At 52.3% G+C, this 27,119-nt stretch overlaps 1 protein-coding gene across 1 annotated transcript in view; it reads right to left on the reverse strand.

Annotated features, from left to right (window-relative positions):
* The window catches only part of ERGIC1 (endoplasmic reticulum-golgi intermediate compartment 1), a 103,068-nt gene that overhangs the window by 14,190 nt on the left and 61,759 nt on the right, over positions 1–27,119 (reverse strand). Inside the window, exons 4-8 of the mRNA XM_030327566.1 lie at positions 23,086–23,180; positions 19,395–19,519; positions 10,812–10,916; positions 5,972–6,032; positions 1,645–1,745 (exon numbers count right to left, since the gene is read on the reverse strand). Coding sequence (XP_030183426.1) covers positions 1,645–1,745; positions 5,972–6,032; positions 10,812–10,916; positions 19,395–19,519; positions 23,086–23,180 — 487 coding nt within the window. The remainder of the gene's footprint in view (positions 1–1,644; positions 1,746–5,971; positions 6,033–10,811; positions 10,917–19,394; positions 19,520–23,085; positions 23,181–27,119) is intronic.

The following is a 27,119-nucleotide window of genomic DNA, read 5'->3' on the forward strand; positions in this document are numbered from 1 at the left end:
ACTCAACCACAGGGGAGCCCCCAATCCCAAATGCTAGGCCCCAAGCTCTGAAGCTTCTCCAGGGATGATCCAAGACCACCCCCCCTCCTCCCCCCCACCCCCGCCCACTGATGGATTGCCATCGGCTCTGACAGGCACGGCCCTGTTTGTTCCCAGAGGAGGCTGGGGCCAAGGCCACAGAGAGAGCTGAGCAAGCTGTCCTGGCTGCTGGGTCTTTGCCAAAGCCTCGGGGGAAGGAGCCTTGGACAAAACAAGATGAGCTTTCTCCAGGGAGAGCTGATGGGGCAGGGTGACTGTCTGGGTCAAAGCCCAGAGATGAGGGATAGAGGAAAATAATGAAAAGTAGCAGCAGTAGGTACCATTTACCCAAAGCCTCCTTTGTGGACAAAGCAGTTTTCAAGACATTGCCTCATTTGATGGCAATCTTATCAGGTGCACCATCCTCATTTCACAAAGGAGTAAACAGAGGCATAGAGCAGTTGGGTGACTTGTCCCAGGCCATACAACTAGCAAGTGACTGAGCCGGGTCTGAACCAGCAGTCTGCTCCAGCCCCACCTCTTCTGCTCAGACTGTGTCCACATTCTCCCAGCCACTGGATGTTGTCAGCACTTGACAGTTACAATGAGATGCCCTTCAAGAAACAGTGAGTGAAAGAAAGATAACTCGCTTTGGAAAGTTACACCAGAACATCAGCACAGGGGCCCCAGGTTGCCCGGGAGAGAGCAGCTCTCAGACCAACAGACTCAAGGGCCCCTGTTCAGACTGAGTGGGTGATGGGATCAAGATGCCAGGCTCTGGAGCCAAAGGAGAACCTTGTTCTAGTCCCCACTTGGCCGCTTTGTAGCTCTATTAACTACATCTCAGTGCCTCAGTGGCCAAATCTGTAAAATGGGGACAAACGGAGCTGTCACGGTGACTGAAAATGATGGTGGAGGTAGAGAGCTTAGCGTCATAGCTGACCCATAGCTAGTGCTCAGTAAATGGTAGCTACTACTCTATTATTATTAACTGAGCTAAACAATGCATCACCTATAAGGGGTTTAGCAGCCCTGGAACAGAAGAAAAAGGAGAGTCCTGGTGATAAAGGGATCCACTGGGGGTGCCTCAACTAACATGTTTCAAGCATTCATGTTCATTGGCAGGGTCAACTCTGGGGAGGCCAGAGGCTGTCTCAGCTTGAAACAACTGTCAGTCACCCTATTCTGCTGGCTCTGACCATGCTCTACTGCCCACCAAGGCCTACCTGCTTCTCCATGACTTTGAGTGCTGGGGTCCTAGGACGTTCCTGTTAACCGATGGCCAACAGGTATGATTCAAGGTCCTTGTGATCCTGGATAAAGTGCTTGTACCCTGAGAACCAGAGCATCTGTCGTGTGTTGACCTATCAGGATCCTGAGTCTAAAGGACTGGGGCCAGATGCAAGGCTCTTTCTCAACAGATCACATCCTATGTCCTGGTTAGATTTCCTCCCTTTGACTCTGAGACTGGCCTCTCATCTTTACCCAGGGACAGAACCTGGCCAGAACAGCCACAGGAAAGGCCCCCAGATAGGACCCAGCGGGAATTCGCTCAGACACTTGTCGCCTCTGCTTTTGGCCAGCAGAGGGTGCAGTTGCACGCAGCTGGGCCCACCAACTGAGTACCTTGTTGGCCACCGTGTACTGGTAAGAGTACCGTTGCTTGCCGCTCTTGTCCTCGTAAACCGTGGGCACGATCTTCAAGATGTAGTCGTGGGAGGCGAGAGCTGCAGGAAGGACACAGCAGGATGAGGCAGGGGGACAGGCACTGACCAGCCGGCAGCTCTTTCTATGCCACTTCAATTCTAAACCTGCTTGGCATTGCTGGGAGGCTGTTTCCAAATTTTCATTGCCAAACAGCCCTTCTTCGTTTCCCCCGCTCTGGACACCAGGAATTGAGAGACTCCATCTATCAGGATCTTTACTCCTGCATTGTGTATGATATTAAAATTCTGGAAACAACCCAAATGTCCATCAACAGGGCAACCGTTGAAAGGTGGGTGCTGCGAGAAGCCACGCCCCAAGAGGTATTGTTACACAAAAAGAACTAAGTTGCAGAATGGAGTGGATAACCTGTTTCCATGTACTGGGGGGCAGGGAAAACTCACTCTCTATGCAGGAAGGTATAGAATTTTCTAGAAAGACACCCAAGAAACCATTAGCAATTTTAGTCCCTGGGGAAGAAGGCAGGATTTGATAAAGATCACATTTCATTGTGCACCCCCTGGTCCTGTTTGAATATTGTTGCTTTTGAAGCAATAAAAGTTTCAAAAAGAAAGAGCCCACAAACCAGAAAAACAGTATTTATGAAGAATCCATTTCTTTCCCCATTTTCAGTGAACGGAAGATCAGTTCTCCCTCCGCCTGGCCCTGTCATATTCCACCCCGACCCACCACTGCTGGATGCGGGGAGGCTGCAGAGGGCAGGGACTGTGCCTTACTCATCTCTTGTCCCGGAACCCTGCACAGGGCCTGGCTCAGAGCGCACAGCGTCAAGTGCTTACTAAATGAATGAACGGATGGAGGGATGGCTGGCCGGCCAGAGGAATGAACGGAGAACAGATGAATCAGCTTCTGATAAGCATGAGGTAACCGGAATCAAACACGAGGCGGATAGAATGCTGGCCCAAAGCTGCCAAATGTCACCCAGGAAAGGTGTGAATTCCCTTGCACCTTCTGGGAGGTTCCGAGAAGCCCAAAGACCCTTCTGTGGTTGCCTTCTACAGTCTCAGGTCAGGGATCATGGATATAAAAGCGCACGGGAATTTAGCCTTGAGTTTTTGAATCCTGGTCTACTGGCTGAATCAGTTCTGGGTCCTTGGACTCCCTTGCTGTAAGAGGGTAGGGGGTGTAGATGACAGCCATGGCCTCTTCCTGCTAATACTGCATCTTGGTGAGAAAAGGGTAGTGCTTCCTGAATTGTCTTGAGACCTGAGCCCTCTGAAAACCTCAGAAAAGCCCTGCAGCTTCAGGTCTGAGCCCATGAAGATCCCAATACCCCACTTTCTCAAACCTGCTGTGGTCCTCGGGTATCAGGAGCAGTAGAGTTACCCAGGATTTAAAAGGCAGACCCCTGGGCCTCACCCCTGGAGATCCCTGCTCAGTGGTTCTGGAGTGGGGCTCAGAATCTGCATTTGAGATACAGCGCTCCAGATGCCCATCACCCCAGGTTAAAAACTTGAGGGAAGGAAAGAGTGAACGCCTTATGAAAAATCACACTCGTGGAAGTTCTGTTACAATTTGTACAAAATACAGAGGATCCTAAAAAGAAAAACTAAAACCGCCCACAAATCCGCCATCCACAGAAAACCATGGGTTCACGTTCTTGCGTATAAACTGCTAGACTTATACATATATTCATGTCTTCCTAAAATTCGATCATACCGTACCTTTTTTCTAAGTACTAAACACCACAGATACCATTTTAGGCCCAAGACACAGAAGGTAAGCTCTGTAAGTGTTTCTTTTATTTGCTGCAAAATCCTCTAGCACAGGGCCTGGCACATAGTACGTCCTCAATAAACGTCTGCTGCCTGAATGCCAGCAGAGGTCTGACACATCATGGTCAGTGGCTGCACGCAACTCCCAGCGCAGCCCCGTAAATGTACTCAACTGACCCCCCCGACCCCATGGCTAGACACTGACGCTGTTCCTCATTTGCACTCTTGTAAACAATGACCTAATGAACATTATTTTCCTAAATCTGTGCACACTCTCTTAATTATTTCCTTAGCTTACTCTCCTATGAGTAGAAATGATGACTCAAACGCAATGACCATATTTAGGGCCTTTGATAGCCTTTGCCAAATGCCCACTAGAGACACCGCACCTAATTCCACCCACATGGATTCCTCGTCAGTGGACCCCCTCCAAGGGGCTGCTGGCTCCCACCTGATCCTGTCAGGCCCACGTACCCTTTCGCTCCCTCCCAACAGCTTATTATGGAAAAATTCAAACACAGAAAAAATGGGGAATCATATTATGAGCCCCACATACCTTATTCCCCAGGTTCGGCAATTAACAACACATGGCCGATTTTGCTTCATCCCTACCCTACTGTTCCCCCCCCACCCCATTTTATTTTGAAGCAAATCCCAGACATCACATCAATTCATCCACAGATATTTTAGTTATGTCTCCATAAAAGATAAAGACTCTTAAAAAACAAAACACAACAACCACAATGTCATTGTCATGGCTAAAACATCGACAATCACTCCTCAGGAGGAAAACAGGTCACTCCAAGTGGGGGTTACTTTAGACAAGATGCTCAGGGAGGGCCTCTCGGAGGTGGTGGCTTTCGAGCGGAGACCTATATGACAGCCCTCAGTGGGAAGGTCTGGGAGCAGAGAGGGCAGGCAGCAAAGGCAAAGCCCTGGCAGGGACACCAAGCTGGAGGGCCGAGGGAAGGAAAAGCCAGCCCTACCCCTGGCTGCCTGTTGTCTGATCTAATGCATTTTCCTTCCCACGGAAGCCAGCCCGGGATGGCTTTCGTCACTAGCCCTGGGGCAGGCAGGGTTTTCTGCGCATACGCTCTGGTTCCTTTCCTCGCTCGGTTCTATTTCAATATCAGGCCGGCGAGGGGTCCATGCTAACTGCAAGTGCACGTGGATGGCCGCCTTGGGACGGCGCGCTGCCCTTACCCAGAACTGCAACGACTACACCATCACCCAAAGGATCATCACCCTCACTTACAATCAGACATTTGCATGAAAAGAAGGCACTGCTCACACTCATATGCTGCAGGAGGCGGCACGGAACGGGCGCGCACCCAGGGGGAAAGCAACGGGATAATGTACATAAAGCAAAGACCGCAAATATCACAGACATTACCGGAATGGTAAAAAACTAGAAAAAACTAGACAGACATTTTCCACGAGAAGACAATGCCTTAATAGAGCACAGCAGAGCTGCTAGATGGGCGACCATGCCTCTGTCACCACTGGAAAAACTGTACAAAAGTTGTGGTTAACGTAACAACGTCAAGTACAAAAATCAGAAGGTAAACTGCTGTCTACTTGCTTTGAAAAAATGACCTCCGCTGATGGACAAGGGTTCACGGGGACACGGAGAAATGAAAAGTGTGATTTGTTATGGCGGGGGGGGGGGGGGGAAGGGTAGGTCATGGACAGCTGTTTTCTTTTGCGTGAATTTCTGACTATCAGAGAGAACAGTGTATTTTAAGAAACAATGAGAAAAGCCTTATGGGTAAAAAAAAAAGTGAGCTCAGGTGAGGAAATAAGTCAAGGTAACCTGTCTTGCAGGATCCAGCGGATGAATGCATTTAAGCAGACGCACCACCTGGACCCATTCTGTGCGTGCATCCGTGGCCCTACGTGTGTGCACGTGTGCATGTGTAGGCGTGTAAACATTCATTAGATGAGGCCACAGACAGGTGTGTACATACGTGTGTCAGCGTGTAAAGACATGGAGCCCTCTTTACTTAGGGCCAAGATGCCAGAATGCTGAGGGGGTAGACAGCTCAGGGAGGGGGCACTGGTGGGTGGGAGGGGCTCAACCAGGAGGAGAGTATGGGGTTGGGGGGCGGCCCAGGTGGTCAGACCTGACTGGGCCATCCACAGCCCTGTTCTCACAGTGCCACTGGAACCAAAATAAACTCTGGCTCTGCCATGACTCCCTGTGGGGATCTTAGGTGATTATATTGCCTAAGAACAATCATGTGGCATGAGAACAATAATGATGATAATAGCTGGTATTCACTGAGCACTTATGATGTTGCCTAGGGCTGTCACATACTTTCCCCCGGGGGGCACAGGTCCCCTCTTCTGTAAGACGGGGCTGGTTCCACCTTCCCCACAGGCCAGCTGTGGGAATGAACGAAGCATTAACGAGCAGAAGCATTAACAGCTCTGCTCACCGTGAGTGCTTGATAAATAAACGTTCCCTTCTTCTCCCCCTTTCCCCGCCCCCAGTCGGGATATGGGATACATACGGTTGGAGGTGAGTCTATCTGCTCCCCCGAGAGCGTTGAAAGCTCCATGGACATTCTGGACCTGTGGAGAAGCACAGTGAGGGGGCTGACCTCAGAATGCCACCACCTCCAGGTATAGCCCTGGCCGTGAGGGGACGGCCAGGTGCGACCTGGTTTAGGGACCTTACCCAGCATGGTCTGTCTCGTAGAGAAGCTGTGGGGAGCGAGAGAGAGACACACGGGACGGGTCTGGCACCTGGCACGCCCTAGCTTGCTTCCCATCTTGGGTACCTCTAATGTGCCACTCTGTCCTGTGTACTTCTAGCCATCTCATTTAATGCCCCTAATGATGTACTGTTGACCCCATTTTACAGAAGAACAGACCAAGGCTTGGAAAAGCACTGAAACTTGTCCAGCATCACATGGCTGATAACTGGCTGAGCCAAACTCCAAATTCAGGTATCTGACCTCAAGCCTGAGCTCTTTCCATCAAGGCACTCAGGAAATACAAGTACAGGTGAGTCTAGGTCCCAGCACATGCCTCCTGAGATCCTCTACAGCTCACAGTTCTCTGAGGACCCAGGGCTGCTGGCCTCACTGTATCTGCTACAGAGAACATATAGCAGTTGTGGGGCTGAAGGCCACACCCTACCTATTCCCTGATGATGAGGGGAAACCACGTCAGCCATAGGAAAGTCTAAAGCAGGGCAAGGCATGGGGCACATGGGGCATGCCACCATGGGCATGGTTAACAGGAGTTGCCAACGTAGACACGCTGGAGGGCTTCTTGGAGGCAGTGACACTGACACCCAGGAAAGTGGGAAGTTAATCAGGCAAGCAGCATGTGTGAAGGCATGAGCCTGGAGACTGAGGAATAAACAGAGGCCTGTGTGGCCCCAGAGGAAGGAGGTAAGAAGCAGGAAGTAGGGAGGTCAGAGAGGAGGTAAGAACAGGCTCCTGCAGAGAGGGCCACTTCAGGAACAGTGGGAAGTAGCTGGGTGGCCTGATCTTTGATCCTGGTCTCAGGTGGCTGACATCTATCGAGCACTTAACAGAGCTGCATACCCTTAACAAGTCCAAAGAAAAGGAAAATCTGTCCAGTGCTGCCTTAGGGAATGACAATCTGACGACTTGGTTTCTAACCCAAGAAGATGGTGGTTATGGACACGAGAGCGAGAATGTTCCCTCCCACAGTCACGTGTCATGGTTTTATATCACATTCATTTGTATGATCATTTGATTAACTTCTGTTTTCCCCTCTAGACTGTAGGTTCCACAAGAGCAGGGACCGTGCTTGTCCTCAGCAACGTGCACAAGGCACATCATGTGCCTAATAGGTGCTCAAGAAATATTTGTCGCATGGATGATGGATAATGGATGGGTAGATGGAGCCTCAGTTGTTTTGGGTTTTTTCCACTTAAAGAAAATCCTATTTCCACCATAACCATGACCAAGAAGAAGGCTGCCCTGCTCTGTCCACAGCACACAACAACACAAGACTGCCCCCTCTCCTACCCATCTGTCCCCTTCCTTTCTCCCTGCTACCCAGCCTCAGTCCGCGCCCTGGCTCCCCTGGCCCTGGCTGCAGCCCTTCCGTCACCTCCACTCTGGCCTCACGGCCATCCTCCACACAGCAGGCGGGTGCTCTAACACACCAACCTGCCCGAATCTAGTAAAACTCAGCTCTCTGCTCCCATCCCAGGACACTTCCGCACCCTCTCTGCCAACTCCGAGGAGCGCTCACTTCCCAGGCTTCATTACAGAACACCATTCTGACGATGTGGACACCTGCTGATTCATTTTTTCTAAAATAACCTTGCGGCTCTTTTATATGAAAATGACCGACTGGGCGTGTCATAGAGTGGGAGATGTGGGAGATGCCCCTTTGCCCATGAGACTTCCCTGTGAGCCTGGCCAAATCCTCACTCTCAGGGCTTGACTTACATGTCACCTGAGAGGTCACCTCCCTGACCTCCCAGGCTGGGAGGTACCCTGTCCCTGCTCCCATATCACTGCCCAGAATCCTCTGCCTCTCTTGTCCTTAGCCCTCCTTGTCCTGTATCATCATGTTTATTTGTTTGATCTTTTCTTCTTTTGAGAGCAAGAACCCTGTATTGTTTACCCATCATGTAGCCCTGGGGCCTGGCACAGAGCAGAAATTTCAAGAGGGTCTGATGGATCCATGGCTATATGGGGCACAGTGACAGAAGACCTGGGGCCAGACATATCTGGTTTCTTAGAAGCTGTGTGACCTTGGGCAAGCTACTGAATCCCTCTGACCCAGTTTTCTCATCAGGAAAAATAAATGCATCCAGTATCCTTGAGGGGAGTTTTTGTGAGGATTCAACAAGATGTCATCTGTAATGCTGCTCTCTAGGTAAGAAAGTTCAGGCTTCCGGGGTCAAAACCTCCCACAGGGAAGGAGTGTGGTGTGGTACAAAGACTGGGTTTGAACTCTGCCTGTGCAGAGCTGAGTGACCCTGGACTCACGACTCCACGTGTCAGTTTCCTCCTGTGTCCACTAGAGTTCACAGAGACCACCCTCCCAGGGCTGTGGTGCAGATTTGGTGATCTGGTGGGTGCAAAGGCAGCTAAGAGACTGCCCAACACCTAGTATATGGAGGGCCCACTGCCTACAACATGCTTGTGGTTTGTTAGCTACTGTCCCACTGGGGGTGGTGACCACCCCACATCCTGTCTCCTTCATGGCCGTGTGAGCCCCTCAAGGGCTGGCAGCATGCCTTTTTTTGTTTGTTTAATTTTTTAATGATTGTTTATTTCTGAGAGACAGAGTGTGAGCAGGGGAGGGGCAGAGAGAGAGGGAGACACAGAATCTGAAGCAGGCTCCAGGCTCTGAGCTGTCAGCACAGAGCCCGATGCGGGGCCTGAGCTCACAAACCACGAGATCATGACTTGAGCCGAAGTCGGACGCTTAACCGACTGAGCCACCCCGACGCCCCAGGGCTGGCAGCATGCTTTATCTTGCAGGGCCTGGTGCAGAGTGAGGGTACAAATAGCAACAACAGTGGTAATAGCTCATTTCACTGACCACTTACTCTGTGCCTGGCACTGTTCTAAGGGCTTTGTGTGCATGAATTTGTTTTATCTCCACTACAATCCTATCAGGCGGGTACTATTACTGACCCCATTTTACAGATGGGATAACTGAGGCCCACCAGGACTAAATACTTTATCCAAGGTCACACAACTAGTAAGTGGTGGAGCCACGATTTGAATCCAGAAAGACAGGCTGGGAACCTCCGCACGACAACCCCCTGAATGGAGAGATGGGATGATATGCGTGGTGAACCCTGTGTGAAGTGAGTCCATAGTCCTGGGGCAGGCCGAGTGTGTAGTTAGGGAGTCTGGCTCATGGCACTCAGGGAGGCCAGGATTTCTCTGTTCCTAAGCCCTATCTCCAAGAGGAAAAATCTCTGTGATTTCCAAAGGGACTGGAAAGGTGATGATTGGGCCACTCAGGCCAGGCACAAGGGGCCACGTGCAGTGGAGAGAGGAGGTGTGAGCATGCACACGTGCTTAAGGGGCAGTGTGCACTCAAGAGGGTGCATGGGGACGCAGAACCAGCAGTGTGGCCTGAAACCAGACTGTTGATTCAAACTCAGGCTCTGTGACAGACTGCACCCTCCCTGTGCCTCAATTTCCTCCCCTGTAAAATGGAGAAAATAAAGTACCCACCTCTTGGGCTGCTAAGCATGAAGAAGGTCATGCTTATAAAGAACAGTGCTTGGCAGGTTCACGTGAGTGGGGCAGTGCAGGCACGAGCGTGTATGCGAGACCTTCCAACGTGGGTGAGTCTGCGCACTTCCGGGTGGTGTGTGTGAGCTGTGTTTGTGCAAGGGTCTGAGTGCGTGTCCATCTGGTATGTGTGCTTAGGGATGGATCTTAGGGTGTACATAGGAGCACAGGTATGTCTGGGCATACCTTTCAGTGTGTGTGATGCGTGTGTGCATATAAGTGGCATAATGTTGTGTGTGCTGGGCTTGCGGGCCTGTGTGAGCCCCATGTGCACACCACCATTCCTGGAGGGACCCCACCCCCCAGCACCCTCAACCAGGATCCAGGATTCTCATCAAGCAAGGCTTGGGGACAGGACCTGGGGTCCCGATCCCAGCACTGTGGCTGGAGCAATGACTTCCCCGCTCTGAGCCTCAATTCCAGAATCCACCTTTAGGACCACGGTGAGCGGTAGAATAAAGAAAGAACATCCAAGCTCCCCTGCCTGAGGCTGGTAGAGATTTGGGGGGGGGGGGGGCACGCCTGTGTTCCGTCCCCTCACACTGCTGCCATGGGTAGGGAGCTGCTGGGCCAGGCCCGTTGAAGGCGGCCCTCTCCATCATAACAAGGACTGTCAGAAGGCTTCGTCCACTGTGTTACCCCTATTTAGTGGGCGTGGGTACTGGGCTGGAAGGCAGAAAGGGCCACAGAGGGGAGCGGGCCGGACTCTGGCATCAAACAGATCTGCTGGCAGACCCTGGACAAGAGGCTTCTCTGGGCCCAGCTCCATGACTGTAACACGCGGTGCCTCCTTGTGCCTCATAAGGCTGTGCCAGCACGGAGAAAGCACCAGCACTTAGTACTTGCTCATGAAAAGCAAGACCCTTTCCCCAGCCTCCAGGTCTCAACCCAAGGTTCCAAGTCCAGTGCACTGTCAATAAAACTGCAGTCGCACGCCCAGAAGGAATGATACAGAGGAGCTGTTTGACGGAGCAGAGACTCAGAGGAGGTGACCCCTCTACACGTCATCTCTCTGTGCCCAGAGAGGACCAGAAGGCTCCGGGTGACACAGCCGCCTCGCTGTACGCCCACCCCAGTCAGGTCACCTTGAGTGTGCCCTGCTCACCTGCAGTGTGTCCCCAAAGGAGAGCTTGTGGATGACATGGGTCATGTCCGGGTTCTGTGGCTGGGCTGTAGCACTGTGTGTAGACACGTGGAAGTTGCCTGGGACCTGGGGGGAGAGATACAGGTTTCAGGAGTGTCGTTGGCTGCCGCAGAGGGTGGGCTGCAGGTCTTCACTCTGGTGTCGGACAGATCTGGATTTGGATCCCAGCCTGGTCCAAGCCATGGGACTCTGAAGGAGCCGCCACCCTTCCCTGAGCCTCAGGTTCCTCATCCGTAGAATGGGCGCGGTAGCAGAAGCTACCCGAGGGGGCTGCTGGGATTATGGGAGGAGGAAATACATGTGAGGCATCCAGCTGGGCCCCTGGCACAGGCCAGAGCTCGAAATGGCAGCTGCCCACCAACTTCCTGGCTGTCGGCCCCATAGCAGGTTGAGGCCCACGGACCAACCGAACCTGCTCAAAATCCAAATCAACACCACCGTTCACCCCAATTTGCCCCATCACCTTAGGCTGGGGGATCCTTGAAGGCACGGCTGTGGTGGCCTCCTCTCCTCCCTGGGCCTTGAGGCCCTGGCAGAGCACAGCCCAGGAGAGGCACTGATATCCTGTGACCGGGACCTCCCTGGGTTCTGCTGGGGCATCTCTGTTGCACTAAAAGGCCCCTCCTCCACCAAGCTACTCAGGCCAAGCCCTTGGGATCATCCTGGCCCCCTACCTTTCCCTCACACCTGGCCTCCTGCTCACCAGGAAAGGCTGTCCGCTCCACCCTCACGACATGTAGCACCTGACCTTCTCAAGCCTCCAGTGCTCCCCTGGGGCAGCTTCCTCACTGGGCCCCCAGCTTGCACCCTTGGCACCCACAGGCCCTCCCCCAACAACAGCCAGAGGGGTCCTTTTGAACCCTACCTCTGATCGTGTCACTCCTCTGCTCACAACCTCCTTTGTGTACTCCCTCTGGCCGGGAACAGCCTACCGTGGAGGTCCTACCTCGGTCCTTCGTACTTGTGACCCTTTCCTGGAACCCTCTTTGACATGGCTCTCCCCTCCCTGTTTTCCCTCAGGCCTCTGCTCCGGGAGCCCCCTGACCCCGACTCCCCAAACCTTTGGCCTGCTAAAGCACTCAGCAGCACCTGCCACCGTATCTTTATCTCGTTCTATTCTGCTTCCTCACCGGGGAACGTAAGCGCCACGCTGGTAGGGAGTTGTGTCTGATTTGCTCTGCACTCCCCAGACCCTGGTAGATGCGTACTACATTAGGTACTGGATGAATGAACAAACCAAAGAAAGACATTAGTTCTTAAAATAGCATTTGTGGGGCACCTGGGTGACACAGTCAGTTAAGTGTCTGACTCTTGATCTCGGCTCAGGTCATGATCTCACGGTTCATGAGATGGAGCCCCGCACCGGGCTCTGTGCTGATGGTGCAGAGCCTGCTTCGGATCCTGTCTCTCCTTCTCTCTGCCCCTCCCCCACTTGTGCTCGCCCGCTTGTGCTCTCTCGCGCGCGTTCTCTCTCTCAAAATAAATAAACATTGAAAAACTGTTCTAAATAAAAAGTAAATAAATTCTGGAAATAGCATTTTTGATTGTGACATCTGGTAATTTCTATTTTACAGAAAAGAAAACTAAGGCTCGGAACAGTGAAGACACTTGCTAAGAAACATGCCAAGAGCTGTGGTTTGAACTCAGGGATGCTGGCCTCCAGACTCGGCACACTGAAGCTGGACATGATACTCCCTCCCGCCATTTACCTCAGCAGCCCTGGGTTGATGGCCACACGTAGCCATCCTTTGGGACGTGCTGGTTTTGGGAAGACAGCCCAGACAAGAACCTGACGCTGGACGAGCCTCTGGCCTGTGGTGACACAGGTTTGGAACAGAAAATGAGACTGCGTGACCCACACCGGACCAGAGAGATGTAGACCGTGGGGGCCGTGGGGAGGGCCCCCAACTCAGTTGGGAGTGTTCCAAGAGGGCTTCTCAGCGGAAAGGACCCTGTTGTGCTAAGGTTGTAAAAATGAGTCTGCAGTACTCGGGAAGAGGGGGAAAGGCATCAGAGCTGATGGGTCAGCATGACGAGTACGGAGGTCAGAAACTGCCCGGTTGGTGGGCACGTGTAAGGAACTAGAACGGTCTGCAGGGGTGGTAGTGGCAGAAAATAAAGAGGCATAAGAGGGAGATGGGGCGGTTCAGTAAAGGCCCCAAATGCCATGCTGAAAAACGCAGTGTATTTTATTCCAGTTCAACGAACTGCATCGGAGGAAGGAATATGGCTTAGAGCTTCCGGCTAAGCAGCAGTCCATCAAAGTCTGCTTGTTTGGTAAGCACGCCTGTTCCGAACACAAAGCTGTGGGCTGCTCACAGAAGTATTCCTGTCCTCACTAGGGCCTGGGCTTTGGACTCACCTGGAAGGTACCAGGCTGACAGGGTACGGCCTGGCCTCGGCTCACAGGTGAGGTTAGAACGGAGCCTGAGACGTGGGCCTCAGGGGCCCAATTACCCGTGGTAGAATAGCAGCTGAGCTCCACACTCCAGTCCAGCCCCACTTCTCAGCTGGGGTGCCTTGGGCAAGGTCAGTAACCTGTGTGCCTCAGTTTCCCCATCAGCAAGATGGAGACGCTAGCTGCAAAAGGTTACTGAGAGGATTAAACAAAGTGGGGAGTGCAAAGCCAATGGCAGCTGTTATTGGGCTGGGTTCCTAGCACGAACGTGTTTGTCATCAGAGCCAGGACAGAAGAACCCTCCTGGAAGACAGAACCACATGTACACAGGCAGGGCATGGGGAAAAGCCCACTGTATCTTAAAAAAATATGTTTAAACTTTATTTTTACTTATATAAATAATAAATTATACATTTATATTATAAAAAAAAGCACTTGATCGGGGGGCCTGGGTGGCTCAGTCAGTTAAGCATCCGACTTGGGCTCAGGACATGATCTCACAGTTCATGAGTTCGAGCCTCGTGTCGGGCTCTGTGCTGAAAGCTCAGAGCCCGGAGCCTTCTTCAGATTCTATGGCCCTCTCTCTCTCTCTCTCTCTGCCTCTCCCCCACTCTGTGTTTCTCTCTCTCAAAAATAAAAAAAAAACATTAAAACAAAAATTAGAAGAAAAAAAAAAGGCACATGATCAAGTGAGGACTAAAGGTCCCGTTGTCTATCACCTCTGGAAGAAACCAATAGCGTCCAGCACGTGTCCTTTGGCGTTCTTCCCTGAAGTGAGTGACACGGGGCCTCCGGTGGGCAGAGTTCAGAATGGGGTTTGGAGGCTGGGCCTCACGCTCCCAGAGTGAAGTGAGTCAAGGAGGCTGGCTCCCGCGCCATCTGCCACCCGCTGCCTCCCCCCGAGGCTGTGACTCAGTGACCCACTCCCCCTCCACAAGGAATCCATCACAGGTGGCTGACTCATGCCAGCACACGCTGGGCTGAAGAAAGAAACGACGACGCTTTTAGAGCCTGTGACTTAGGAACCTACGTCAGTGTCTCTGATAGATTTTAGAAGCATATAGATGGAGCCAGGCCCCAAACCCGGGCCCATCCTGCCCTCCTCCTGGGGGCTGGCTGATTAAGCGAGGAGTCTGGGCTGCTGGGGGCTGCCGGGGCAGCCTGGAACACTCGAACTTGGACATCTGACTGCTGGCCAACTTCCTGATGGACAGATAAGGAAGCCATGGGGCAAGTGTAAGCCTGATGCTGGGAGATAAAGGGGTGGGGGCCAGCTACTAACCTCACCCATCATCAGGGCACACCGTCACGCTGGCTTTCTTGTCTGAGCACTGCCTGACTGAGAGCTCCTAGGAGGCAGGAACCCTGAACACAGGCAGAGTGGTAGTCTCCACTCCCTGCAAGGGTACGAGGACAGAGGGTGGCCTGAGCCGTGACCTGGAGTGAATGGACACCAGTGGTCACAGCTCGTGTGACCAAGATGCTGCCAAGAAGAAGCAACAGGGGGGCGCAGGGGGAGAGCAGGGGCCCGGTGCCAGGCTGCCTGGGTTCAAAACCTACTTAATCTCTTTGGCCTCCGTTTCCTCAGAGCTGCTGCAAGGAGTAAGTAGGTTAATACAGGAAAGGGCCAGGTAAGAACCCAATCGGTGGTAGCCATAAGGCAAGGGCCAGCTTCACACTTTCCTAGAATCCCTGGCCCTCGCCAGCCAGAGAAGAGCAATTTCTTGAACGCCATCCACGCACATTTTAGGAGCACACCTGCACCCAGGTGACAGTGGTTGCCAGCTGATGAGATCACGGATGCTCCCACTGATGGGAGATAAAGCAGGCCAGGGAAAGGGCACCGAGGCTTGTTCCCATCCCCACAGAGTTAAGTGCTTTGTATTTTATTAAAAAAAATTTTTTTTTTAAATGTTTATTCATTTTTGAGAGAGAGACAGAGAGAAAGCGGGCAAGGGGCAGAAAGCGAGGGAGACACAGAATCTGAAGCAGGCTCTAGGCTCTGAGCTGTCAGCACAGAGCCTGACACGGGGCTCGAACCCATGAACCGTGAGATCACGACCTGAGCTGAAGTCGGACGCTTAACTGACTGAGCCACCCAGGCGCCCCAAATGCTTTGTATTTTAATTTGCTCATGTCTTACAATCTGTGAGGGCAATATTATTATCCCCATTTTACAGATGTGTAAACTGAAGCTTAGAGAGGCTAAACTGCCCAGAGTCATTCATTCAATCAGTGAGCACGGTAGCCAGGATTCTCGACCACAGATAGGTCTGACCCCAAAGAGCAAGTCCCACTCCCCACTCTGGGGGCCCCACCAAAGCCCATCTGAGGGGAGCTGACCACAGCCTGGGCGTGTTTGCTAAGGGGGGAGGAGGGTGCGGTGCTGGGCTATCTCCTGGGTGGTGTTTCTCCTGTGTCCATCCCGGGCTGGGTGCCAAAATGGCCCCTTCTCGTTCACTGTCTGGGGCATAAATATTTGTTTAAGCCAGGTGACCATAATACCCCTGAGGGGAGGCTCCCACAACCGGGACTGTGTGTGTGTGTGTTCATCCTCAACCGTCACCCCTCAGACAGGCCTCCCCTTACACCCCAGTCTCAGTGGTTTCTCTCCCTTATTCTCCACCCTAACACCCTCATCATTCTCTTCACGGCTGCTTTACCAAAACCGCAATTTGCTTGTTTGAGTGTTTACCTGTGGGGTGGCTACCACCCCATAATAGACCACAGTGCCATCAAGGTCAGGGACCATGATCGTTCCTTCTAGCACTGCATCCCAGTGCCAAGTGTGGAGCCAGGCACAAAGCACTCAATAGCATGATGTATGAATGAATCAGCAAGGGGCGGGACGCAATGGTCCAAAGAAGTCAAGAAGTGAAATGGGGGTCAGAGGAGAGGGAAGGAGGGACTCCCCGGAGGGACCCACGTCAACGAGGTCTGTGGAAGAGCAGCAGTTCTCCAGGCACAGCAAGAGCCTAGGCCTACCACCAACTCGCCTATCTCCCTGCGTGCCCACACGCCCGCCCGCCCTCCCTCCTCTCCAAGGCCGCCTCTCCAGCCCGCTGCTCTCTCCCACGTCATTGGTGTCCCCTGCAGCTCCCAGGTCAGTCACCCCACCCACGCAGCACTGGCCCTCCCCCTTTGATCCATGTTCTCTTCTAGATTCTAGGGCCCGCCTAGGCCTGGTTCCCTCCTACCTGCCTGGCGGCTCCTTCTCCTACCTTTCATCACCCCCCTCTCATCTCCCCACTCCTCAACGCTGGAGCATATCAGAAATCAGTCCTGAAACCACATTTGCATCAAGACTTTGGGTTCTTGCATTTTGGTGCCACAGGCCCTTTGCCAGTCCGGTGACACGTGTTTTAAATGTTTAAGATGTGTTGAATGTATCCAATACATAGGATTATGGAGGAAAGAAATGATATGTAAGCAGTAATTAAAATACGAAAAAAACATACTTAAATAGGCTTCTTTATTACCACAGCAAATAATAAGACCTGGTCACAGGTCAACTGATCACTCTGATTTCAAAGTAGTGATGAATGTAAATAGTATCTCAAAATTATCTGCAACTATTTTAATGTGATATAAATATCGGCAATTTATTGGTGACAAGTCACGGGTGCTGCTAAGGCTACTATGGTTTGTAGCCAACGTTCATCATAGGAGAAAATGCTGAATTTGAGTCAGAGCTTCATAAAAATCAACATGTCATTTTTTTCCCCTATGCAAGTTCATAGACCCCTTGGATTCAGTCTACACTCCCTGGGGTGTCAGTGAACTCCAGGTTTGGAAAAATTTCTATACCTTCTCTCTGGATAGTTTAGCTTAGGCCAATAATCCGCAAACATTCGTGGCATTGGAATCCCCTGGAAGGCTCGTTATAACACAGATTGGGGGGGGTCTGAAGCGGGGCCTGAAAATCTGCATTCCTAGTAAGTTCTGAGGTGGTACTGATGCTGTTGGTCTGGGAGCCTACTCTGAGTAGCGCTGATGGAGACCTAGGACCCCAACATCATCTATTCACTGATGACCCCCCCCCCACGTTTACATTCCGGCTCAGAACACTCTCCCGAACCCCAGAAACACGATGTAGTACCTCTGGGAGGAATCCCAAATGAAACACATCCAGAATTGAACTAGTTTCCCAGCCCTACTGCCCACAGAATCCATGCTTGCCCAGACTTCCATATCCAGAAAATGGGACCCTCTGCTTGTCCAGACAAAAACCTAAGAGGTTTCTTTGATTCCACTCTTGCCCTCACTACCCATATCCAACCGATCGGCAAGTCTCGTTGACTGCACATCCCTAATCTGGCCACTTCTCTCCAACTCCACTGCACACCCAGTGACCATGACCTCTGCTCTTGGCCCCTCCAGTGTGCTCCCTGCACAGCTATCACCATGAGCTTTCTAAAGTTTTGCAGTCCAACAGAACTTTCTCTGGTGATGAAAATGTTATGTAGCATTAATATGGTAGTCACTAGTCTCACGTGGCTATTAAGTACTTGAAATGTGACTAGTGAGACTGAAGGACTGAATATTTCACTTTATTTAATTTTAATGAATTCAAATTTAACTAGCTTCACGTGGCTAATGGCTACCATACTGGTATAGTATAGGTCTTTATTTTTTTTTAACTTTTTGAGAGCACGTACACACGTGCATGTGAGCAGAGGAGGGGCAAAGGGAGAGGGAGGGAGAGAGAGAAAGGGAGAGAGAGGGAATCTCAAGCAGTGGAGAGGAGAGGCCCCGAGACTACGTGGGAAGAGACAGGTTCAGTCACACCAATGTCCCAGCCCAGTCTTGCAGCCACTCAGCAGGAATTGTGGGAAGGGAGGGCACATGCCCTGTCGAAAGGGGCGGCTCCAGATGTCTGTTGACAATGGGATGTGTCCCCAGTGTGGCTAGAGCCTCTGACTTTGAAAATCTGGAACTCTGGGCTCCCAGTCTTTAGCTATTGGCTCTGACGTGTTTGAATGCTATACAGGACAAACGTAACTTGTCTTTGGGTTGGGTGTGGCCAGTGAGCTTGCAATGTCTGATTCAGATGTCGGGGACCAGAGGAAGGGTGTTCTGAGCAAAGGCTACAAGAGGGCAAGCAGAAGCCAGGAGTGGCCAATGGCTCAGTCTGGCTGGGACCGGGAATGTGAGTTATGGAACACGGGAGACAGCTGTGTGATCTTGGGCAAGACACTCAACCTCTCTGGGCGTCCGTTTCCTCATCTGTAAAATGGTGCCACCTCACAGAGCTATTTTTGCAAGGCTCCGCTGTGATTAATACATAAGAAGAGCTGAAAAGGGTGCAGCGTGTGTGGAGCCAAGTTTGCTGGCTCCCGCCAGGGTTCCCTCGTACTCCCAAATGCACTGTGCTCACATCCTCGACTCAGGATCTGAAGTTCCTGGTTCTAGCAACAAAACCACAGTAACACCTGAACGGTCCTTTGGGGGCCTACCAGCTACTTTCAAATGCACCCCAATCTCGCTCCTCCCCTGCTTTATTCCTCGTCACATCACCACCCACCAAAATGCTTTTCAGTTAGCATGCTGTCTATATCCCCCTACTAGCACAGGAGCTCCGACAGCGCGGGAACTCTGCCCACCTACCCCGTTCCGTTCCGTGCCACCTACTCAGAGTGGCCCCAGAGCTGACACAGAAGGTGTCCAATAAACGTTTTTCGAATGAATGTGTGATAGCTCATTTAATCCTCATGCAAACTTTGGGAGCTGGGTGGTATCATTCTATTATTACCATCATCGTATCCTCACCCTAAAGACGTAAAAACAGGCTATGATGGGTGGAGTGACTCAGAGGGCGCTGCTTGGCCAAGAGGGGGTAGAGCCGGGATGCACACTCAGGGCTCAGGACTGCAAATCCCATGGTCTTCTTAACGGCCGCTCCCTTCCCCGGCGGGAGGAAGAGCAGCCCCTTCCTGAACCAGCCAGTGGGGGCTCCATGCCTCTGGGAGCCTGGAACCCTCACCCAGAATCTCAGCAGGAAACGCTGCCGGCCACCCTGATGCTTGTCAGGCCCTGGCTGGGGGGGAGGCTGAATGAGCGCATAGCTCTGAACACCCGGATTCTGGGACGAAGGGGACCGAAGGGATGGGGAGTGGGGAAAAGGGGCCCGTGCAGGGTCTCCGTACCTTGTTGATGCTGAACTGCCCCTCAAAGCGGCAGCCGGCCCCGTTGTTCAGTGGGATCTTCATGGAGTTGTCAATGTGCCCCACCTCATGCCTGCCCATCTCATCCTGTATGTCCAGTCCGACCACTGCAGGGGCCAAGGAGAGGAGAGAGTCACAAACACCCAGAGAAATGGGGATGGGGCCCAGCGCTTCATCCCTGGACCCCCTCCTCTCATCTACTCCATGGACAGGTGGGCCCTGGGCCTTCCAGGCACCCACAGCCTAGGACCCAGAGCCACAGAAAGGAAGGCAGCCAGCAAGGCTGGACTGAAAGGGAGCAAGCCCACAAGGTCCCTGCCACTGCCTGAGGCTGCAAAGGAAGAGGGGAAGGAGGCGGGGTGGGGGGGGGTGGGGGGGGGGTGGGGGGGGAGGCGGCAGCTAATGCGGTGAAAATGGGTGATAACAATTAGACCTTCCTTGGAGAATTATGAGGATCAAATAATATGTGTAGAAAATGCTTAGAACAGGGGCTGACTGTATAGTAAACGGCAAGTGCTTAATGAACGTCAGCCCCTAATGGTTCTCAGTCTCTGGGTTTGTTGGGTAAGGTTTTAGGCAGGCATTCGTTCACTCATCATTCATTCATTCATTCACACCTTTTTTTACCCAATGCCTATTCCTGCAGGCCCTGCCCTCCTGGAGCTTAGGTACTTTTCTGGGTCCCTCAGTACACTGAATGGGAAATTTGGGGCTTGGGAGTCCCGGTCTTTGACTCCAATGTGACTCTTTACCCGTGACTCAGCTTTCCCATCTGTAAAATGGGCAGGCCCATGCCAATTGCATCCTTTGAGATGGTTTAAGTGGCACGGCTTTGCAAACTATGAAAACGCAGACATTTCCCTGAAAGAAGCACTGGAAAGGAGGTTATGACACAGAGAAAGAACTGGAAGCAGTTTTATGCGAGCCAACCCTACAAGGGAAAAATGGGAACAAATGTATCCCTCAGTGGTGGTAGGGAAGTGAGGGAGGGCCCATCCACAGAAGGAAAGATGATGTAGTCGTTAAAAATGACGCTCACAGGTCTGTAGTATGTGGGAAACGCTGATGCCGTAACGTTTGGTTTAAGAGAAATGCAAACAGGACTCGGCGGCTCCACCCCTGGGAGCCTGTTGTCTAGATGCACACATGTCCAGACTTGTGTGCGAGGCTGCTCTGGGCAACTTTATTTGAAACTGTGACGAGTGGAGGCAACCCATCTGCTTGTCAACAAGGGACTAGTCAATGGAACAGTCCCCTCTGGAATGTGGTGCAGCAGGTACGAGAACTGAGCTAAATCCATGTGTGGGGAGAGGCAGCTCAGAGCAGGGCAGTGACTAAGAGCTTGGGCTCTGGGGCTGCCACTGTCTGTGGTTCCTGGCCTTGCCCCTTACCAGCAGTGGGACCTCGAGCAAATCCCCTAGCCTTCCTGTGCCTTGGTTTCCTCCTCTATCCTAGGCTTGTGAGGATTTCGAAAATTAAAATAGTACTAGGTGCTAGACACCCTTCTAAGTGCTTTCTACATAGGAATGCACCATCCGAGCATCCCTGTGGGGAAGATAATATTAGCAGACCCATTCTATCCTGGGGGACACTAAGGCACAGAGAGGTTAAGTAACTTGCCTGGGATCGTACAGCTAAGAAACACTGGAGTGTGGATTAGAACCCACAGAGTTTCGATCCAGAGGCCATACCCTTTGGCCATTCCACTGGAGTACGTCTCATCTTAATGCACTAACACAGCCAAAGGATTCAGGACGGAGCCTGGTTTGGAGCAGGAGCAGAATCAATGGCAGCTGTGGTGATCACCTTACTAATATTATGAGTAACATAAGAATAGCTCCAAGATATTAGCATAAAAAACAAGAAACCCCAGAAAGGTCCCACGCAGTTGGGTCCCAATTACATGAAAAGTAAAAAGAAAAAACAACACCCGCCACCTAAACATGATATGCGTTTGTAGACGGGGGGACAGACACACAAGGCGGGCACCCAAACACAGGGGTGGAGAAGGGGTCCCAGCTGCTAGCAGGGGCTTCCTCTGGGGTGGATGGCACACTAGGGAACACGCACTTCAACTTTTCTCTTTGTATGTTTCTGTATTTTGAACGTGATTTTTTTTTAAGCCAAAAAAAAAATATTCCTGTTATTAGTTAGCAATAAAATATCACTTTTTTAGAGCAGGATAGGAGATTGCACACACAGCGTGATCTCAGCCGTGTTTAGAAAGGCGCGGAAAGGAAGGCCAATGGGATGGGATGGCGTCAAATGTCAACTGACGCTGTCACTGGGGGTGGAATTATGGGCGATTTCTTCTCCCTGCTGCTCTGGATTTTCCAAAGGTACAATGATGAACGTGCATTTTTTTTTTTTTTTATAATAAAAATCTGTTCTCTTAAAGAACAGCCAGGGTGCGGAGCTCGAGTGTAAGATGCCTGGGTTCGGGTTATGGCCCCACAGAGAGGCAGCGCCCCGCGGGCTAGTGCAGCCCCAAGCTTAAGGTTGCCTGGCCCCTCCTGGGCCACTGCCCGTAGCTGGGACGCAGCCTGGAACCACATCCCTTCCCTCCCCTACCCCACTGGTCCCAGTCCTCTGGCCTGACTAAGAATTTCCTTGTTCCAGAGACACGACCTACTCCTGACTGAGAAGCTGCCAGATGAATTATTTTTCTAAGGGAAAAAGAAAAAATAAAAATAAAACCGACCTATTTCAACAGGTTCCCTGGCTTGGGGCCCACTGTGGATTCAAAATTGTGATGTAATTCTCACCAAAAGCAATAACAGAACTGAATCTCTCCCTATCTCTGCCTGCGGACACACCCAGTGTTCTGTCCTTCAGGAGGAAGGGCGTGGGTGGGAGAAGGGCCTGCATCGGGTTATGTGCCAACCTGGGGCAAAGGGACACTAGACATCCCAGTCCAGGAAGGGACACCCAGTCCACTCAATAAGAAGTCTAGGGACCGGCTCATCAGACCCTCCCGGAAACCTCAGGCAACAGATAGCATTATAAACCCATTTTTATAGATGAGAAAACAAGCTCAGAGAAGTCACACCTCAGCCTGGGTCAGAGTTTTAGTGAGCAAAAGAGGTCCGAGGTCTCCTTGCTTTAAGATGCTTGAGAGGTTATATGACCCTGCCCCCACCGCCCACGGCACCCTACCATGCCGTGGGGGGCTCAAGGGAGGCATGCAGGCAGACCGCCATGTGTCTTTCTGGAAACATTTGTTGGGCTGGGAGCTCCTGGAAGAAGAGCAGTGAGGAGGGAAAGGCACTGAGTTGCAAGCGGCTGTGCTGAGCTCGAAGTGTCGTAGAGGCTCTTGCCAAGATATGGGTAATAACAGCCCGGCCCCCTTGCTATGGGGCAGGATAAACTGTGGTTGTCAGTCACATGCCACAGCTCCCCGTGAAATCCGGCTGAAAACATGGCTACCCTCCAGAGGTAACCCCCGTTAGCCATTTCGAGTACTTTGTATTCTACAAAACCTCCAAATGCAGGCACATTTGATTACATTCCGCACCCCCCCACCCCCAAAAGGAACAAGGAGAACCTTATGCGACCTGCTATTTGCAGCCTGCCCTGTTTGCTGACTTGTCCTGGTTATCTTGTCATCTCTGCACACTCAGCTCTGCCTAACAGAGGGGCCTTGCTGGAGCAGAGGGCTGTTGGGAATACTCACATTCGCAGTGCAAATTGGGTAAACTGATGTTCAGGCTGACGTCAATTTTGCCCCCGCTGTCCTTGTCCGGGTCATCGACGTAGAGCTCATTCACGCTAAGGGAGACAAGTACAGAAGCCTTCACTGAGAGGGGGCACCCATCACAGATGCTAGGGACAGCCAGGAGCCATTTCCCTTGGTGACCACTGTTCAACCACCCATCTAGGGGAAGCCTATCTGCTCAGGCACAGGGGAGCAGGGCTCCCATCTTGAGGGCCCCTCCAAACACTGGCCTTACCACTCAGAGGGAGGGGGCTGGGGTGGTGATAACGGGCACGGCTTTTGGCGTTAGACAGATTCAAATTCCAATCCCAGCCCTGCCGTTTTCTATGTGAACTCGGCAGAGCCCGTCTTCGAGTGGGATATCACCACCTACCGTTAATGGGGTGGTCTGAACACCTGAGTGAAAAATGGGAGTCTTATTAGGCCGCAGGGCCTGGTACCTCCAGGCATATGGTACCCTAGTCCCTACTCTCTGGAGCCATCTCCCACTCAGCTGGGAAGTGGGGATTCCCTGGGCGCTCACCCTCGATGCTCAGCCCTCACAAAGCCCTGGGGCGAACACCAGGTCCAAGATGCAACTAGACGTGACTAGTTTGTTAGTGTCCCCTGTGGCTGCAGCATAAATTATCACAAAGCTGATGGCTTAAAACGAGTCACGTTTATTATCACCTTGCACTTCTGGAGGTCCACAGTATAAAACAGGTCTGCGGGGCCGTACTCCTTCTGGAGGCTCTACGGGAGAATCTTTCTAGAGGCTGCCTAAGTTCATAGCCCCTCCTCCACCTTGACACCCAGTAGAACCACACAGCATCTTCACTCCTCTCTGGCCTCCTAACTCCCTCCTACAGCAGCTCTGGTCATTTCGTCTCGCCCACCAGATAACTCAGGGCCATCTCCCCGGCACGAGAGACTCGACACAATCACATTTGTAAAGTTCCTCTGGCCACGTAAGGTCACACGTTCACAGGTTTCAGGTCTTTGTGAAGAGAGGCACAGTTTGGGGGCAGGGGGCCCCATGGACAGTCGTGCCACCTTGCTATCTGGGACAAAGGCGCCACAACAGGACCTGTCAGCAACGTGAATTTACTCAACAAATACTTTTCGAGCGCCTGCTACCTGTCAGGCACTAGAGACAGTGGGTAACGCAGTCAGACACGGTCTCTGTCTTCATCAACCTTAGAGACACCACTCGCCTCCTTAAAAAATACCTTCCACCAACTATGATTATTGCTTGGTTGGAAAGTTGTGGGGTGACAAGGGAGGGGATAACAGGACAAGTGACCTCTGGGGAGAATGGGCCAGAAGGACTTCTCTGAGGAGATGGGAGCGGAGGCCTGAAGGAGGAGGAGGCTGCCCCAGCAAAGAGGTGGGGGTGGGGGAGGGGAGGATCTTTGGGACAGAGTGTGCAGAGGCCTGGAAGTAGCTATTTTGGGGAACTGAGGAAAGGTCACTGTGGCTGCAGCGTAGAGCGAAGGGAAGTGGGCTGTGTGATGCAGCTGGAGAATGGGCAGGGGCTGTGTCAGGGAGGCCCGGAGGCCTTCACACTCCATCCAGACAGAGTGCAGCCGCATGGTCAGTCTTGCCCTTTAACAGGCTTCCTCTGCGAGGAAGACTGACCGGAGGGGCCACTGTGCACTGGGGAAACCACACGGAAGGCAAGAGATGGCCTGGATTGGGTGTGTTGTGGGAGGGGGGCGCGGGAGGGAGGGATGCCAGATATGTCAGCTATGGGCCGTGGGGGGCTCAAGGGAGGCATGCAGGCAGACCGCCATGTGTCTTGCTGGAAACATTTGTTGGGCTGGGAGCTCCTGGAAGAAGAGCAGGGAGGAGGGAAAGGCACTGAGTTGCAAATGGCTGTGCTGAGCTCGAAGTGTCGTAGAGGCATCTTTGAAGAGCCGCTGAGTGGACGCCGGGTGGCCGTGTCTGAAGGCCACTTCTGATTCCCAGAGCACTCTCCAAGGGGAGAGGGGACCGAATCTAAAGGCTCGGCCCAGGGGCGCCTGGGTGGCACAGTCGGTTAAGCGTCCGACTTCAGCCAGGTCACGATCTCGCGGTCCGTGAGTTCGAGCCCCGCGTCGGGCTCTGGGCTGATGGCTCAGAGCCTGGAGCCTGTTTCCGATTCTGTGTCTCCCTCTCTCTCTGCCCCTCCCCCGTTCATGCTCTGTCTCTCTCTGTCCCAAAAAAATAAATAAACGTTGAAAAAAAAATTAAAATAAAGGCTCGGCCCAGTGGGCAGGTAGGGGGGCAGTGCTTGAAGTGGCTGGGCTGTGGCTACTGAAAGCATTAACTAGGGTCCAGTCCATAGGCTGTAAATAAAGGCTTGCAGCTCTAAGCAATTAGACTCTAAGAAAGCCTTGTACATGGCCACATCTCTGGGAAAGAATGAGTCAGGTCAGGGCAAGGGCATTTTGTTTTCACTCAGAGCCTGTCTTTATGCCCCTAGCACTCAATATGATGTAGCTGGTGCTCAATTAAGAAACAGTGGGGTCCAGGGGCACCTGGGTGGCTCAGTCGGTTAAGCCTCTGACTCTTGGTTTCAGCTTAGGTCATGATCTCACAGTGTGTGGGGTCAAGCCCCACATGGGATGCAGAGCCTTCTTGGGATTCTCTCTCCCTCCCTGCCTCTGCCCCTCTCCCCTGCTCGCTCTCTCTCTCTCTCTCTCTCTCTCTCAAAATAAATAAATAAACTTAAAAATAGTGGGCTCCAGTCGTGAGATTGAGCCTCACATCAGGCTCGGTGCTGCTTGGGATTCTTTCCCTCCTCTCTCTCTCTGCTCCTCCCCCACTGTGCACATGCACACATTTATGCATTCACACACGCATGCTCTCTCTCTCAAAATTAACAAACTTAAAAAAAAATACGTAGGAAAAAAAAGAAACAGTGGGCTCAAAAAGTCACCTGGGGCTTGTTTCCTTGCAGGGGTCACAAGGATGCTCCTGAAGAGAGTGACAGATGTGGTTTGGCCTTCAGACTGTTGGGCCTCCAGCCCATGAAGTCAGGAAAATCCCAACTGGGCCTATATGCATTCATGTTATTCCCATCTGATCCTGTGAAAATGTCCTGATCCCCATTTTACAATCAGGAAACTGAGGCTCAGAGAGGTTGAGTGCCCTCTCCAAAGTCACACAGCAGGAAATAGCAGAGCTAAAATCCCACCTAGGTCTGCATTCGGCCTGAGCCCCAGACTTTCTAGGGCTCATGCTGTCTCCCCTCCCTCTCGCCCTCAACATCTAGGATCAAGGGAGGAAATGGGGGAGGAGGGCAGGCCCTCTGAGGCCACACACAGGGTGTGGGGAAGAGAGACAGGGGCTTGTACTTGGCAGGCTCATAGTGTTGGCCCCCATTGGAGAACAAAGAGAACAAATTAGCCAGGGGGAAAGGAGCAAGCAGGACCACAGGAGGGTATGCTGGAGGATGGACATCTCCACAGCCAAAAGGGCTCCTCCTTGGCCTTTAGCGCCCAACTTCTACCCCAGTCTTGATGTGCAACTCCAGAAGGTTGTTGAGTAATGACACTACTGGGTGATTAACAGAATGGTCACCGAGGGAGAGGGAGAGCCCCCGGCTTCCTTTCCCAAACTAGCAAGACTCTTCCTTGTAGCTACTCACCTTTCCCACCTCGGAGGTGGGGCCTCAGCACATCACCGGCGGATTGCGGGATGATGTCATCCCCTGGCAATCCTCTGGAGGTGACCTCAGTGCACAGAGAGGTGAATGCCAGGTGTGGCACCAAGGTGAGCTCACCCTCGAGGCCCCAGGGGGCCTCTCCTAGCCCATGGAGCCCAGGCTCTCCAGTGCCACCTAGCATAAAGGGGCTGAGGTGCTGGGGAGGGGTGGAAAGCCCACTGGCCTGCAGAGCGTAGGCCAGTCTGGTTATGTAAGGCCAGAACTGGCTGTTCCCAGTGCATTCCTGAAGGGCCCCAGGCTGCAAGATAAACGAAGTTCAATCACCTGTGCCGCCTGCCCAAGGAGGCCAAGAGATCCACCTTCG

Source organism: Lynx canadensis, chromosome A1 (assembly GCF_007474595.2).
Source record: "Lynx canadensis isolate LIC74 chromosome A1, mLynCan4.pri.v2, whole genome shotgun sequence".
NCBI classification, from domain to species: Eukaryota; Metazoa; Chordata; class Mammalia; order Carnivora; family Felidae; genus Lynx; species Lynx canadensis.